Source organism: Pyxicephalus adspersus, chromosome Z (genome assembly GCF_032062135.1).
Source record: "Pyxicephalus adspersus chromosome Z, UCB_Pads_2.0, whole genome shotgun sequence".
NCBI classification, from domain to species: domain Eukaryota; kingdom Metazoa; phylum Chordata; class Amphibia; order Anura; family Pyxicephalidae; genus Pyxicephalus; species Pyxicephalus adspersus.
In genome coordinates this window covers 56,606,811-56,623,879 of record NC_092871.1, presented here as the reverse complement: position 1 = coordinate 56,623,879, position 17,069 = coordinate 56,606,811, and the positions used below count along the sequence as shown (strand labels likewise).

The window sequence follows — 17,069 nt, the reverse complement described above, 5'->3', positions numbered from 1 at the left end:
ATTTCTTCCCCGATTTGCCCACCATGGCTTAATATGTAGGGGGTGCGTTCCGCTACCGGATGGAGCTCACCTGCAGTGTGGCTGCCGAGTGTCACTGCTCTGGGAGCCGATGGAAATACCGGGGGGTGCCGAGCCGATCACAGAGCGTCCTGCTTCATCGGCGGCGCATGCACACCCCGTGTTGATGTGAGATTGAGAAAACAGCACATGTGTTCAATGTTTGTAATAAAATATAGGACTACTGTCGTTCTGCATTTTAGCCACAAGATGCCGCTGTTTCTGAGCACAGCTAAACAAGTGGTATTACGCAGTAAAGTACGTTTTTTATATGAGCTGGCATCCGTGTTGTGTTCTCTGTTCGTGACTTCGCTGTATCCTAGAAAGCCCCCGGTACACGGCTTACATTGACACTTTTGGAGGAAACTTTTTTTTTTTTTATAGCTGTTTTGCATAACTGCTTATCAGTCTCTGATAATGACTGAAATTTTTTGACAACAACAATTCAATGGGATTTATTATGGTTTTGACTGAGCCAGTCTATCACTCTCCATTTCTTAGGTATAAGATGTTGGAGTACCAGCCCCTGTACCTCAAACAGAAGTTATTATTTTCTGATTACATGGACACTGTGTTATGACAATACTTCAGAAAATTCAGCATAACATTTTAATACAGCAAAGTGAAAATTTTTTGTTAAAAGTCATAAAATTAAAAAAAAGATTCAGATCCTCTCCTCTACACTCTACTATTCCCAAATAGGAAAAATATCAATATCCTATACAAGCTCGCTGATATATTTGCTTTTTTAACTGTACTATCAACTGAGTCCCAGATTCTCGCCTTGCATAAAAGTAATAAATGTCAAAATCTTTTAGTCTATTTTCCTATTCGCTATAAGCCTTTGTTTTTTGTTAAGTGTTCTTATGTGCTAAGAGGCTTTGCATAAGGTTAGAAGGAAACAACTAACAGAATTCAGGTGAGTTCCCACAAGGTGAAGACTTATAGTTAGTTGAAGCAATGGTAAATAAGGGGAAAAAAATCATTATTCATCTATAGCTAATCTGAATGGTTATCAAAATTGAATATTCTAAACATTGTAAACATCAAGTCATATCTGTGTTCAAGGTGGCTATGTTCGTTTCCTCATAGCCAAAATGTATAGGCAGTTTTTTTTTTTCAGAGCAAAGAGCACTAGTTAAACAGCCCATAACCAATCATAAATTGAGTCCTTTGACTAACTATATCTGTATGCACACAAGTTTTTTACTTGATATTACAGTACAAGCTTCTAAAAAGCCATAAAAAAATTTTAGGATTTGCAGGGTTTTTCTTGCCTAAAATGTTAGTTATTAAACCTGCCAGGTAATACAGTGCCCCAGTGTCATGTTGTGTTCTTTTTACCTGGGTGGTGGAGGTAAAAATGGTCTAAAAGCATGTGTTTTACCTACAGAAAACAATCAGCTTGTACAATCTGCTCTTCCATACTGGGCCGGGATAATAAAATATGTAGGACTGGCACTACAAACCAAGACTACCTTGTTTGAACACCAAATAATGAACACTAACTGATCTAATAGGACCTGAAAGATGACAACGGACCATTAGCAACCAACAGGATTCGGGTTTAAAGAACTCATATCTGGAAGAGGTTTTATAATGGTGATTATAGGTTGATGCATTTTGCACAGCACCCCTATTCTTTGATTTGCCTTCTGAAATAGGTTAATTAGGGTTGCCTGGACTTAAAGTACCTTTAAAGTAACTTTCCCTTCAGTCTTGACAAATGTGGCATTTTATAAGGCAGCAAAGGGGAATTGTTTAGTAAAAGGTGTTTATTACTTTTTGTTCTGTAATGCCTGTGGAAATCTAACATACCATCTACAGATAAGGTAAACTAAAACAACCCTAATACAATGAAATGAGTTAAATTTTACACGCTTTATTTTGCTGCCCTGACTTACAATATCCAATTCATCTGAAATTACCAGAAAGGTAGAATGACATTTTGAGTACATAGGAAATTCCATAATTTAAACAATAAATAAAACAGTACATAAAAACACTTTTTTTTAACTGATACTTGCCACTTATGTCTGCATTAAAAGAACATTCCCCCACAGCTTAGTTTGTTTGTAGTCTCTAGGGATGGCAAAAAACACAGCAATTCATATCTCTCAGTGACTACAATGGTGACTCTTCCAAGTTCCCAGCTACACCTCTAATGCCTTGAAGTCTCAGTCATTCTGCTGTATTCCACAGGCATTCCATAACCTGGAAATCCATCTAGGAAAGCATGTGCCTTTAAAAATGATGGAAGAAGCTGGAAATTATATTGGATCATTTGACCTAATGTGCCAACCTGAAAACAAATTAGTTAGGAATGCACACATCCTTAGTGTATACACTTAATCAAACTGACTAAAATATCTTGAGTACAGGAACCTGGAAATAAAATTTATTATAACATTTTCCAATTAATTGGACTGTGTATTGTACAGACAAAAAAGATGCACTGCTGTGTAATTTCTGAAATCTATAAAATGTATTCACCCCTTTGGAAGTTCATATTTAATTATAATATGGACTATGGTGGATTCAGTTTTGTTTTGATTCTTCATTTTTTATACTGATCAACAGAAAAATACTAGGTGAGAAGAAGCGATTTAAAAATAATTTCAATGAAAAAACACTAAATAATTGCACAAGAAAAAAAAAAACACTAAGAGCCTATTCACACTATTGTTATACTTCAACATCTCCTGTTATTTAGGTTGGTGTGACTTGGTACACCAAACACTTGCATTCTACTAAAATAAACCTGCAATGGTAGACTGAACATGATTTATCCACCTTTTCAGGAGCAAAGGAATGAACTGCCCTAACACAATGCAATGCAAAGCATAACACACATTAAAAAGTGCGTGGATGCAGGTAATATACACAACAGAGTGAACAGGGTATAAACTCAGTATTTATCTGGACATTCTCTGGACATTGCAAAGAGCGATTCACCATTTACAACCAAATGCAAGTGCCTAGACAGGTCTTTCCTACTGAACATGCCAACTTCCAAGGCAATGAACCACCAGTTCTTTGTTTCCTTTAAGAAAACTTTCTGCAGCTAAACATAATGTCAACCCACTGGTCCCATTCACCCCCCATCCATCCATCCCATAATGTGTTAGAGATAGTGTGATGTGTTCAATGGGATGACATCAGGGTTGTGGGAATTTACAGTGATAAAGTCTGGAAAATTCTGCTACCAAACTGCTTTAGTCCAGTCTGGTTGCATGAGGAGTGTTAGTAAGCAGGTCCTATCAAGTCTAGTCACAACTCCTATCAAGTCCAGTCAGAACATCGAGTAATTGTAGGAAGTTGAGTAGGGTGTGAATACAATAAGTAAGGTTACAATGTTCCAGCCAACCCCTGGGTTTCAACAAAATAGCTTAGAGAAGAGAGAACACACAGAAAGAAGATTTTTTGGCTGATTGTATTCAACATGATTTATATACAGTATAAAAACAATTGTGACAGAATATATGTAAAGTGTGACAGTTTTTGAGCTTAGTTAAAGCCCTATCTTTTCACATTGGAAGCATGCAGAAAAAGGTTTTTTTGAGCTCCAAAACTGGACAACCACTTCTATTTGTAGGAAGGAAGAAGGTGGATCCTGGTGGGTGAGTTAGACGAACCGGATCTAATTATTATACCCTAATGGGTGAAGTCCTCAAGTCTCCTAACTACCCAAAATGTTTTGGGATGTTGGCTAGCCTTGGATAAGAGTGGGCGGGTTGTGTTCAGCGACACAACCCGCCCACCTTCCTGAGCCTGCAATGTCTCCGGGAGATGCGGTCCGCAGCTCTGGCCCGTGCGCCGCCAAACCCTGACCCCGCTGGTGGGTGCACCGGCCAGAGCCACTAGTGGGCCGCGGACCAGGGGTTGGGGACCTCTGGTATAGAGGGTAGGATCACCTCAAAGAAAAACTCTTAGGTAAGGAAGAAGGACGTGAGGATTCAGGCCTGTTACAATGCCGTACTTCATTGAGTACTGCCCTGTTATGGCATGACATGGTATGGCATGAGCTCCCCTGAGGAAGCCGACACGGCAAAACGTGTAAGGAATTAAGAGACCTAAGGACTTCACCCATCAGGATATATTAATCAGACCCAGTTTGTCTAACTCACCCACCAGGATCCACTTTCTTCCTTCCTTCAATTAGAAGTGCTTGTCTAGTTTTGAAGCTAAAAAAACAAAGAACAAAAAAAAAAAGCTCAAAAAAACTGTCACACTGGATAGGGGGTACCTCCGGGTGCTCCAATTATGAGTTGGAAATGAAGTTGGTATTACCGTGGGATATGATAGCCCTACTCCACTGTAAAGTTACACAATTACCTACCACAGTAAAACATAATTTGCTAGTGAGAGATACGGTACTCACTTGGAGGGAGATTAGACGTAAACTGAAACTGCCCACGAATGTATCTAAGTATCTTCCTATTAGTGGGGATCCAAATTTCATATCTGGATATATGAGTAAAGAGTTTCATAAATGGAAGCAAAAAGGGCTTTATTTGTGGAAAGATTTAATGGAGAGGGATACCAATCAATTATTATCTGCTCAGGCTCTTCAGGCGAAGTACGCTCTACCACTGTGGTCAGTTAACCCCCTGTACTTTTTACAAGCTATGACATATTATAAATCACTGATACGACCCTATGTCCAAGATAACCCTATGCAAAAGGATGTATTTGATAAGTTGACTGCTCTAGTGCCAACCTCTATATCTAATATTTATCAATATTATCAGGGCGTCTTTAATAAACCACTCGTAGAAACAAATGTGCGACACTGGCAGGGGGACTTCTCAAACACAAATCTAGTGGCTTATATCGTACAAGGCTACCGGAATGTAAGAAGTTATATGGTAAATGAGGTTTGGAGGGAGTCACAATTCAAAATTATCCATAGAGCACATAAGGTAATGAGGAAAAGTAATTTGGCTGAGTTACAGAGGACACATTCTTACTGTCTAAGAATCTTACTGTCTAACACATTCTACATTAAATGTGGGGCATTAAATGCTACTTTGACACACTATTTGTGGGCTTGTCCACAAATAGGTAAATTATGGGATGCAGTATTACAATTTATAAACGAAACCACAGATCAAATGCTCCTTAAGTATCTGATTTTGTGCCTCTTTGGTTCTTGGGAACATGATGACTCCATACCGATACCAAAAAATATAGAGGTTGGACCAGTATATGTCTACTAACTGGTCAGGAGGGTGATTCTGTAGGATTGGATTAACTCTGTGGTTCCGTCTATGCAGGAGGTACTTGTTTTGTTAAAAGTAATCTTTGATAGGGAACTATTTGAGGTGGAAAGAGAGGGAGATAAACAAGTTACCGGCTTCTTCCAGATATGCTATAAATATATAAAAAAGTACTTAGTCTACAGGAAAAATTGTCTATTTATGACCGGTTTAAATATTCTACGTGGATGATCACACAGCGGATGTCATAGTATAATTATCAGTATTCTCAATGGTATAGACTGTTATATACTATATTGCTTTCAAATAAGATTCTGCACTACTTATGTTTGTAACAAATTTCTGGGCCTATAGTTCGAGTTTTTGTTTTTAGTTTCTTTCTTTTCTTTTATTTGTTTTTTTGCACTTTTTTGTTATTTTCTTTTATTAGACTGTGCTATATTATTTTTGTTGTAATGTTTGAAAACAATAAAATAAAAAAAATAAGAAAAAAAAACTGTCACACTGTACATATATTCTGTCACACATGCACACATGTGTGTCTGGTTTCACCTGTAATTTTCTTAATCAATTAAAAACACGATTGTGAGAGATGAAAATTCTACCTAAAATATAAAAATCTTTTAATTTTAAGCCACCGACCTGTGCTCCTCAGTTAATATTACTCAATAGTTCAGTAAATATACCTTCTGTAAAACACTGTTTTATGTGTGAAGATGAGAGAGAAATGGAGAGAGGAGAAATGCATGGATAGAGAATATCTGTCAAAACTTTACTGACCCAACCACAAACATTACAACTTCTGATATAATTTTTGTTCAAGGTCAGCAGCAAAAAAAACTTTAAAGATGAGCATGACCGCCAAGCAACTAGCAATAGAACTTCCCTGTACATTGTTTACAAAAGTTAGCAGAATCAGTTATAAGCATCAAACAAATAATAACACAAAAAAACCCAATGAAATCTGGCAGACCAATACATTTATTAGTGAACTTGTGCTAAGCAACTGGGTTCACTTTTATGTGCCTTTTCCAGAGGAACGTACTTATTTTTTTTCACCCTCCACTCTTCAGTTTTGCAAGTGGGGGGCAGCTGTACAGGTTTTGAGTCACATTAATTGAAGCTTTGACAACAGCCTAAGGACTATTCCTTGGCTTTATGCACTAGATCAGAGGAAGGCAAACTTTTGTGGCCACTAGGCCATTTCAGGGGTGGGCAGGAGCACACTAGGCCAGACTCTCTCGAGTCCTGTCCCTCTTTCCCTTTCAGGGGGTGTTCCCTATTTACCCCGGTGGCGGAAGTGGCATGATAGACAACAGGAGAGCCACAGCAAGAGGAGGCTCAAGAGTCGCATGCAGCTCCAGGGGATTGTTACGGCATAATGCCCCCTGGCTGATCCGGCCGGCAACCGTGGGTCCCTGTACTGCAAAAGTATCCCTCAACTACTGTTGTTGTAAATTCTCCTTATCATTTAATGCTTTTTTTGCTTTTATACTACCACTGGAGTTGTGTTGGTTTAGGTGCACCTGTCACCTATGCAAACCAGAACAGTTATTTTGTGCCCCTGACAAGTTTTTCATAGAACACAGCTAACCAATCCACTGTCCCTCATGGTGCTGCAAGTTACTAGCAAAGGATGGCACAATCATGCAGAATAAATTCCATTCTTGCCTTGCATAATTGGGATCCATAGCCAAGTTACCAGAAGGGACGCATATTGAAGACCTTCAAGTTTTCTCCTGGTTTCCAGTTTCTTGTCACAACTAAAGATATAGTTATAAGCGAACTTGATTCTTTGTCTCTGACCAGTTTTAGGCAGATACCTCGCCTAGCTTGCTGTGAACCCTGAGCCAAAGGCAGGTATTCTTCAAGGGTCATAAAACAAAACATCTCAACAATGGAGGATGTACAGACAAAACAAATATTTGTTCTGCATATTATAAAGGGAAAAGGCCACAGCAGGGGACATATGTTGTGGCATATCACACCAACTTGTCAGCTATATCTCCTTTGCTAATTGTTCTATGTGCTTATTATACTTGGGTCTGATACTGTCATGTATGCTATAAATCACGTACAAGATGTACTATAATATTACAAAGCCTAAACAATACTTAACCATGTCATTTTTATGTGTTTTTTATTTATATGTATTTCTCTTTACTTTCAGTGGTAACATAGGGGCAGAAGAATAAATGGAAAATAGGCATAATGTGCCACTTTAAAGTGAAGCATTTGCTTTTCAATGGCAAAAGTTCACTTTAACCCCCCTAGCGATAATCCCGAGTATGACTCGGGGTGGATTTTACCTGCAAAAAGCGGTATTCCCGAGTCACACTCAGGGTTTCTTAAAACTTAAAAAAACCCCACTTACCTTGACATCCCCTGGCGTCCTGCTAGTCCCCGCAGGTCCTGGGGACACGTCCTCTACCTCCGATCTCCAGCCGCGAACTGCAGATACGTTCTCCAGGGTTTCCCGGTGTCGTCTGTGCATGGGTCTGTGCGGGCGGGAGGAGCGGCGGGAAATTCAATACAAAATAGCTGTATTGAGTCCAATACAAGGAAATCTTCATATAATATATATATATATATATATATATATATATTATATTATATAAAAAATACATGCTTCTCTACAGTTATATATTTCACTATTTTTTTAAACAGATTTTTGTTTTTTTTTATTTCATGTTCATTAATAAATTTATTAAATATTGGACAAATTTTGGTGAGTTATGTCTAAGAATTATAGCCTGCAATGTAAAATAAATTTCCATGCAAAAAAAAACTAACACATTTTGCATGGAAATACGGACAGAAAAAGAAAGCTAGGGGGGGGGTTAAAAAAAACAGGTTTTAAAAAACTAACTTACAGCTTATAGTGTCCATTTCCTATGGTGTATTATAAATCTGCAAAAAATGTATTGCATGCTCTTAAGAAGTACTCAGTCTTTATAATTCTGGTCCCTCAACTATCAAGTTGCCTTTGCTCTTGGGGCTCCAAGATATTTGGTTTCTATATAATTGATCGGTCAATGATATTTGTAATATACAGACTGATACACAACAATTTTTGTACTAGGCGTTTAGTGTCAAAATAACATTGTTCTATGTCCCTAGCTGACAAACCTCACTAAATAAAGTACCTTCACTCAATAAAGTACCTTAAAGGACATGATGAGTGAAGTATAATAAGACGCAGCAGCCATGTCTTTTTCAGACTGTCCAACAGAAGCAAATTAACTCTGATGGGGGAATTCTGAACTTTGCATGTTACCATATTGAATAAGGATGCTTGTTATCATGCTTGCATCCCTAAACCCCTTGTGTAAACTTACGATATAAATACCCATGAGAAATCCAAAGCCAACTGCATACGTCATTAGCTGCAGACCTTAAGAAAATTGCCTTCCTTCAAGAAAACCCTGAAATAAAAAACTTATTTGCAAACCAAATATGAAATTGATGCTTATATATGATTAGCATGTCATGTGGCATGTGGAGGCACTGAAGCATGACACTGATCAATATAAAAAGAAGTATCAGTCCCATATTTGTTGTGCATCATGTTTGGTTGTATTCATGGCCAAATAAAGCTACAGAACTGAATGCCTGTACGTTAAATTAGTGTTTACCTGGCACTTTTTTTTGTGTGAGCTAGGTTTGACCTCTTCATGCCTTTCAATTCAGTGAAAACATTTTTTACTTCCAAAATGGTAATATTCAGAATATGGTGATGTAATGTATGTTGGGGACTTTTATACAATTATTGGTCTGAAGAGAGTCTTTGCTCTATCCCTTTTACTGCATTGTTTCCAGCCTAGAAATAGAAGTACCCCATTCAGCTGTGGAACGACAGAGATAAAGGTCAGGAAGTGGAAGGAGATTCTGCTGCGGCCTCATCCACCTCTTCAGAGTCCCACACTTTTGACTGAAGGTAGTCTGCAAAGAGAGCTTTGGCGCGATGCAATACGCGATTGAGGTTATGCCTTCTGACCAGGCGGTTAAAGTGCATCGCCAGCTCATCATAACCCATGTTTTGTTTCATTATTTGCTCACGGTGTTCCAGCAAAATGGAAAGGCATAAAAACAGCATGAAAGGATTTCCACGTCCAAACTCCTGTGGTGGGGGCAGACTAATGGGGGCTGGTGAAGTGGCCAAAGTCTGTTCAGCTTCTGGGGCAACCACATTTTCCATCTTAGCAGCAGCAGAAGTTTCTTCAGTTTGGTCTGCAGCTTCAAGAGATGTGGAGCTCTGTGAAGTTGGGGAACAAGAAGTTAAAGAAAGAGCAGATATAGATTTGGTGACGCTTAAGGAATCAGGAGGTCCTATGAGGGGTTCGTGTTCCCACAGACGTTCTTCATCCTCCTCCTCCTCAGTTGATTGTCTGACCTGCAAGGTGGGACTGTTTGCTATATCAGTCTCAAAACTTGCCCGTGATTCATTCTTCTCATAACATTTGAAATCTCCAAAGCTGGTCTGTTTCAACAAGGGATATCTCAATTCTGGAGGGTCTTTATTTACTGAAATTGCCTCCTCCTCCCCTTGTTTCTCCACCATTTCATTTGCTTCCTCCTCTGGGCTTAGGCCACGGTCTGGCCTCATCATGTGCCTCTTCCGTGTATTTTTCCGACACTCTCCTGGAGCGCAGGGTGGTCCCACCAGCTCCACCTCTTTCTCTGGTGGATCTGGAGGCAAAGAGCTCCACATGACCTCCAGCATTCTCAAGGCATCTTCAAAAGCAAACTCTCTTTTGAGTTCTAGCAGCAGCCAACGATAGCAGAAGAAGAGGTCATCAGCACCGCGTGACATTAGGTAGGTGTTGAATTCTGGGTCAGAGTAACGCAATAGCAGTTTAAGATGGAAAAACTTCCCAGACATGCACTCACCATCCATTCGGAAGTTGCCCTCAAGCCTTTTCATAATGCCACAGAAACAGATAAAGGCATGAGCCTCATTGTCCATGACCGCTAAGATAGGCGATGCAATGTCACTCATTCCCTGGCAGTAGGACACCTGTGGGTGGGTAACGGCATAGGTGGTGAGTAAGTCATGCAGGGCCTGGAGGTGAGGGTTATCCTCGGAACCAGAATAATATGGATGGGTACGGTCTGTTCGAAGGACATCTTTCATCACATTACCCTGGATGAATTCCAAATCTTCCTGGCTGCACCTCTCCCTCCACTCACTCTTCAGTTGATAATATTCCCGGGTTTTGCACTTCATGTAATCCATTCGTTCTTGTCCTGTTAGACCATCTGGGTACACATTCAGCAAGTAACGCCATACAACCTGCATGAAGAGGACAGAAAACAATACAGGAACTGCAGGGCAAGGGAATTTTTTTTATCTACAGAGGGTATGGGAAAACATTAGAAGAAAATAATTAATCAGCAACTCCAAGCAAAAATTAATTGAACTGCTACAGCAGAGATTTACGCCATCCTTTATATTACCTTTACAAAGTTCTATGTAGCTTTTTACATTCGGCATGTCCTTGAAGAAATAACCTGCTCTACATACCTATTTGATTCAATACTCTTAATGGGACCATAAATTATCGAGTGCTAGGTCCCCGGTTCGAATCTCAGCCAGGGCACTATTTGCATGGAGTTTGCAGGTTCTCCCCGTGTTTGCATGCAGAAGCTTTTCAAATTTTCAGCCTTTGCCTTTAGAGTGAAAACTGTAGACTAGTTGAATGTAAACAGAGCATTATTTTCATATAATTTGATTCTCCTCTTAACCTCCTGGGCGGTTACTCCAAGCCTAGTTCGGTAAAAAAACCTGCTGAAAGCGTTTACCACGAACTAGGCTTGGGGTAGCTAAAAATGAAATCAAGCATTGCTTACCTGGTCATCTGATCTCGTCCTCCGGCAGAGTTCTCCAGCGTCGATGCCCGTCTCCAAAGTCGGATGTTGGTCTTCTCCTTCCCTCGACGACTTCTGGTTGACATCAACGTGGCGGGAAATTCAAAGTTTTGTATTGGACTCAATACAAACTCCTGTATCCAATCCAATACAAAATAATACAAAATAAACACAAAGTAAATACACAATCACAGTTTTTACATTTTTTTTTAAGTTTAAAATTTAACACTGTCTGCTTTAACCTTTGCTGATCTTTGCCTAATTTTGACTATTCTCTGCCTGCCGCCTGCCTTGCCACCTGCCTGATCCCTGCTTTGACTTCAAGCTCCAGAAGGCGTCTATCCACCCAAGATGTGCTGGAACCATTCTCGGACAGCGAGAGTGATCTGGAGTCATTTGTGGAGTGCACTGATAGTGATGGAGCACCTGGAGACCTCTCATCGGACTCTGAGACCGAGAGCGCGATTGACACTCGTCAGGCCCAGCCTGTGCCCCCTAAGTTTCCATTTACTGGGGCGCCTGGCCTGAAGGTGCACAGTGTCAGCACAACCCCCTGGCCTACCTGGAGAAATTTCTGAATGGCCAAGTCATTCAGAAAATAGTTTAAGAAACAAACAGATATGCAACGCAACAGCTAGCTGCTCCACATGCAAGACTGTCCAGAACCAGGAAGTGTGAACCCGTCACTCAAAAGGATATTCAGCTTTTTCCTCGGCCTTGTTATTCTCTAGGGGTTGGTGGGAAAACCCCTGCAGAAGTGGTACTGGTCCACCAACAGACTGCTTGCCACCCCTTTTTCTGGCATAGTTGTGCCTGAATATGGATTTGGCCTGATCATGAAATTTTTACATTTTACCAACAATGATGATTTTGATGAGCCCACCCATCCTACCCCCAATCTCAAAAAAATTATTATACACAACTTCAAAACCTGCTATATGCCAGAAAGGTACATTAGTGAGGAAGAAAGTCTGATGGCATATAAAGGGAAACTGGCTGGGTGCAGTACATAGCGTCCAAGAGAGCACATTTTGGGATCAAATATTTTATGCTGTGCGAATCCAAATCTTGATATATCTGGAACTCTGTCATATTTACAAAGGCACAAAATTTGACTGATTTAGTTCCTTTGGAGTTGCAACGTCTTCTGTCCTGTCTCTTATTGAGCCTTCCCTGAACCAAGGTTATTGTCATACTACAGACAATTTTTATACGTCCCCTGAACTTTACGAGTTCCTGATACAAAACAAAACTGATGCATACGAAACCGTTAGGGCTAACAGGCAGGAATTGCCAGCCAATTTCACCGCACAAAAGCTCAAGCCTGGGGATAAAGTTGCCTGGCAGAAAGGAAAGATGATGGTTCTCAGATGGCATGGTAAGAAGGAGGTCTGCATGATGAGCACTGTTCACAACACCGCCACTGTTCAAACCAGAACAAGAAGTGGGAAAGGTGTTCAGAAGCCCCAGGTAGCCATCGACTACAACCGCACAATGGGGGGGTGCCAACAGAGCCGACCAGGCCATGACTTTCTATCCAGCTGTCAGAAAGCAACTGAGAAAGTACTAAAAAAAAAAAATCTTTTGCCATCTAGTGGAACAGTGTCTGTGGAATGCGTACATTCTATTCAAAAAACAAAATGACAGGCCTGTACCCCACCCTGAATTCATATGGGAAATCTGTGAAGCTACGAGGGGGTGCTGAGAAGTTCCTGGCTTTCCCCAGAAAGAAGAGAGCCAGTTATGAAATACCACATTTATTCAACATATCCCCGTTCGTTCAAAAAAAAGTCCTTTGGTTGAGCCACAAAGCAGCATCTTTGACGTCAGAAATGTTCTCAAAACGTTGCCCCTTCAAGTGTTTCTTCAAATTCGGGAACAGATAATAGTCGGAAGTGGCCAGGTCAGGTGAGTAGGAGGGATGGTGGACCAATTGGAAAGCCAGGGTGTTCAATTTGGCAGCTTCAACGTTGGACGTGTACACAGGTGCTTTGTCCTGCAAAAAAAGATTCAACTTTCCACGACGTTCCGTCTTAATTGCCTCCTTCACCTGGTTGGCATTCTACTGTCCCGTGATACTAGAGCCCTAAGGTAGGTAGTCCACCAACTGAATACCGTCTTTGTCCCAGAAAATGAACGCCATGACTTTTTTGGCCGTTTTCTTAGTTCGGAACTTCTCCAGCCGGGTGGACCCACCGTGGCGCCATTCCTTTGACTGTTCCTTGGTTTCAGGATCATAGACGTGGAGCCGGGTTTAATCCTCAGTCACTAACCTAGCCAAAAAGTCTTAAGCAGCTTCAAAATGGGCCAAAACGGCAGGATGCTTCAACTCGTTCCTTCTTCTGATCACTGTTCAAACATTTCGGCACCCACTTTGCTGAAAGCTTGCGCATGTCTAGGATAGTGGTGATAACAAACCCAACACGCTCCCGTGAGATTTCAAGTATCTGGGCTATCTTTTTTGCAGATATTCACCGGTCCTCAATATTCAGCTCATGGACAGAATCGCAGGTTGCCAAGTCAGTTTAGGTTGCGGGGCGCCCACTGCAGGGCTCATCTTCAGTGCTGAAATGTGACATCTCAGAGTAAATATACTTTGCTGACTTTCCCTGGAGAAACAAAAACTTCATGACGGCCCGTAACTCCAATGATGTGAAACTTGCTTGTGCCTCTGCCATCAGAGCTTCTCACTAAAAGAAATAAACGTTTTAAGAATCACAAAGACCTGATATTTGCACATTTCTCAGCACCCCCTCTTATATGTGTGAAACACCTAACACCAGAAGAGATGCAAATCAACATCAACAACGACGTGCTTCAAACACGGTGAACCCAATACGCCTCGTCATTTTCCGGAGTACCTTCCACCAACCCCAAGAAAGCAAAAGCACACAAGAATGTGTGTGGTGTGCTGCTCCAAGAGAGGGGGGACAGGAAAAAGTCTGGAAGGAAATCCGGCTCCACTGTCCTGAATGTGACGATGTGCTGCCCCTTTTAAAATTTACCACACTAGGGAGGTGTTTTAGAAAAATATAGTACTTTACAGTACACAGAATTTTTGCATTTTCAGTATTTTTGATTTATTTATGCATTCTTGTTTAAGCTGCTTTTTGAGTTTTTTATTTAATTTTATTAATAAATGTATTTATTTATTTTTTCACATGATCGTGTGTTTCAAACTATTATATTCAGGATATCTACTAGACCCTTGTTTGGACATTATTTGGTAAGTTACAGGTCTACAATATAAAAAAAAAAAAACATTCATGAAAAACAGTGTACCACTTTTGCTCCAGTAATCCAGACATCAGTGAAACACCCAGGAGGTTAAAGAATAAAAGAGGAAGATAAAAAGTTATATTTGCAAAGTTTCAAGGTTTTCCATATCAAAAATGCATTCCATCTCATACAGTTAGAAAATTGCAGTCTCTACATTAAAAGCATTGTTAAAAGTCCCCCTCATTACCTTTCTTAGTGAGGGCTCTACACCACCATGGTATATGCGCAGGCGAAGTTCTTCAGGGCGTGTCAGCTGCCCTTCATGGTTTAGGTAGGTGTGGAACTCCACGTCACTGAGGGGAGGTTTAAAAGGCTTCACATCTTCACCATATGTCCAGTTCAGCGCCTGCTGCATACGGGAAATAGTACGACCCACCTGTATCACAACCAAAATTCTGTTAAAATGTAGGCAGCCGGTTTCGTCTGAACCATCATTCAAAAGGTAGTAGATGTCTAAGATATTACATTTATTATTTTAATTTAAATCTGAAGCCATTTTTGGCTAACCTAATAATTAAAACCTTTGATATTAACTTTTTGCATGTGGGTCTGTAGCCATTAACAAATGTAAAACATAAAATCCCTAGCTGGAACACAGCAAAAAAAAAAAAAAAAAAAAAAAAACTGACAGGGTGTTTAAATCTTTCCCCCTCTATCCTACACTAGGAAAAAAAAAAAAGATATATAATAAATAATTTCTTTCCTAAAATCAAAATTATTTTAGTTTTGGAGTGACACTGCCGCCACCAAAAATTAAAAGAAAAAAAGTTTAATGCAAAAATAGGCTTTAAGTACACCACTGATTTCACCTCCAAAAAAAAAAATATTCCATACATCTATTTTCACTCAGGGGCCACAATCTAATCTAAAATTTGGCAGACGGGCCAGGTCGATTGGAGAGTGGGTGGGGTTATGCTTCATGATGTCACTCAAGGTGACGTCATGATGGCATACCCCCGCCCACTCTTCCATCATAGATCTGAGCCTGCAATGGGTGAGTGGGTGGGCTGTTCTGCCCACTTCCCCGAGCCTTGGATTTGTACAGGGGACATGGTCCACGGCTCTGGCTGGTGCGGCCCCCCAGCGGGGTCCTTCTCCTGACGCCACTTCAGGAGGACATCAGCCAGACCAGCAGACCATGGCCTGTTTTATCTGGCCCATTGAACTCTCTACTTCAGTGGCTTTGCTGAAGTAGAGAGAGAGTTCATCGGGCCAAATAAAAAAGCCTAATGGGACGTATATGGCCGGCCCTTTTGCATTACAACAGTTAAGGCAACTTTGACACTATTTAAAGAATGAACTGAAGCCAACCCAGCAGTACTGCATACTTACTTCTCCCACCGTTTATGGTGCTGAATAACACTAAGTTTTAGATTCAATTTTACTGAAAGATCTTTAGCATCCAATAGACTTCTGAATGTGTTGGATGTCTGCACCCCTGCTGACTTCTGCAGTAACTTTTCAAAGCTGGTATGACTCTATTTTGTCCTTTCATCTAGATAAAACTGGGGGCTACCATGATCCAAGAGGTCTGAGGTCAACCTGAATACTATACTAAACTTGCATACAGACCAATACACCTCCCAGCTAAGGGGACTACCTAACAGACCCAAGGTCTTAGTAGAAGGATGTAGTGGTCTGCATGTGCAGAAACAGAGGAGTCAGCGGAGAAAACCACAGAACATATATTAGGGGACGCCAGCATACCACACTCACGAAAGTGTTATATGCTTAACAATTCTCAGAAAGTTTGAATCTTTAAAGTAGAAGTTTATGTAAAGGGCAGCACAACAGGCAAGTAATGAATGCTTTTTTTACAGACATAAATATTCATGGAATAATCACTCAATTTTTTTAAGTAAATGTGCTGCCTAAAAAAGCAGTCCAAACTGACATTCTCTATTTCATAACTAAGGTCTGCCAGCTGTCAGTCTTATGTTCAATCAGAATACCTTAGGAGAAAGGATTGGAGAAAGGTTAGAAACATGTTTAAGAGATATCCACTCAATTCCTGCCCACAGAGATAAACTGAAAGAATATTGGCCCACGGAATTCCCAAGGAAAATTGTCACAGAAGTGTGTTCAAATGGAAGATTTCCCTGTACCTCTTTTTCTGATAATTACTCAAATAGAGAGAAAAAACCTTTACTGGACATCACAGACAAATAGGACCTTAAAACATTTTATCCAAAACTAGAAATGTACACTTTAAATTGAAAGTCTTCCTCAATAAGTGGGAAATGTCTCTCACCTGGGACAGCAAAGTCTGAGTAAAGGGAAGAGCCACTGTAAATGAACGCTTGTCCACAAGAAATAAATCGGTTCCAATGACATCTTTTGGGCTGATTATGTCCCAGTCTTCCAAAAGAGGACCTATAATTGTAATTATAATAATATCCATCAGCTGCCAAGTGTGTGCCTAAAAAGTGCATGTCCACCCAAAACAAGCAAAAATGCTAGCAGCTAAAACTGGACCCAGCCTAAAATGGTTCTAAGGTGGTAAAATCACACAAATGTAAAAGTTCCAATTGGGCTCCCTGTGGATATAAAACCAAAACTGTGCACAGGGTTAAAATGTTGCTCCTTTTCTCCAGTTATGTAAATGTCGAATGCAAGAATCACTGATATTCTGTTTTTTATAATGGA

General features: G+C 40.3%; 1 protein-coding gene across 3 annotated transcripts in view; it reads right to left on the bottom strand.

Annotated features, from left to right (window-relative positions):
- Positions 1–420: 420 nt before the first annotated feature.
- Positions 421–17,069, bottom strand: part of TBC1D25 (TBC1 domain family member 25) — a 31,460-nt gene continuing 14,811 nt past the window's right edge. Inside the window, exons 4-7 of one of the 3 annotated variants that reach the window (XR_011923447.1) lie at positions 16,675–16,796; positions 14,611–14,799; positions 8,912–10,569; positions 421–2,299 (exon numbers count right to left, since the gene is read on the bottom strand). Coding sequence is in view for 1 of the 3 variants with exons in the window: in XM_072430911.1 (XP_072287012.1) it covers positions 9,145–10,569; positions 14,611–14,799; positions 16,675–16,796 (1,736 nt within the window). In the remaining 2 variants the exon portion in view is untranslated. Of the gene's footprint in view, positions 2,300–7,657; positions 7,775–7,944; positions 10,570–14,610; positions 14,800–16,674; positions 16,797–17,069 lie in introns of those variants that run through there. The other 2 variants (XR_011923446.1, XM_072430911.1) reach the window with 2 other exon arrangements.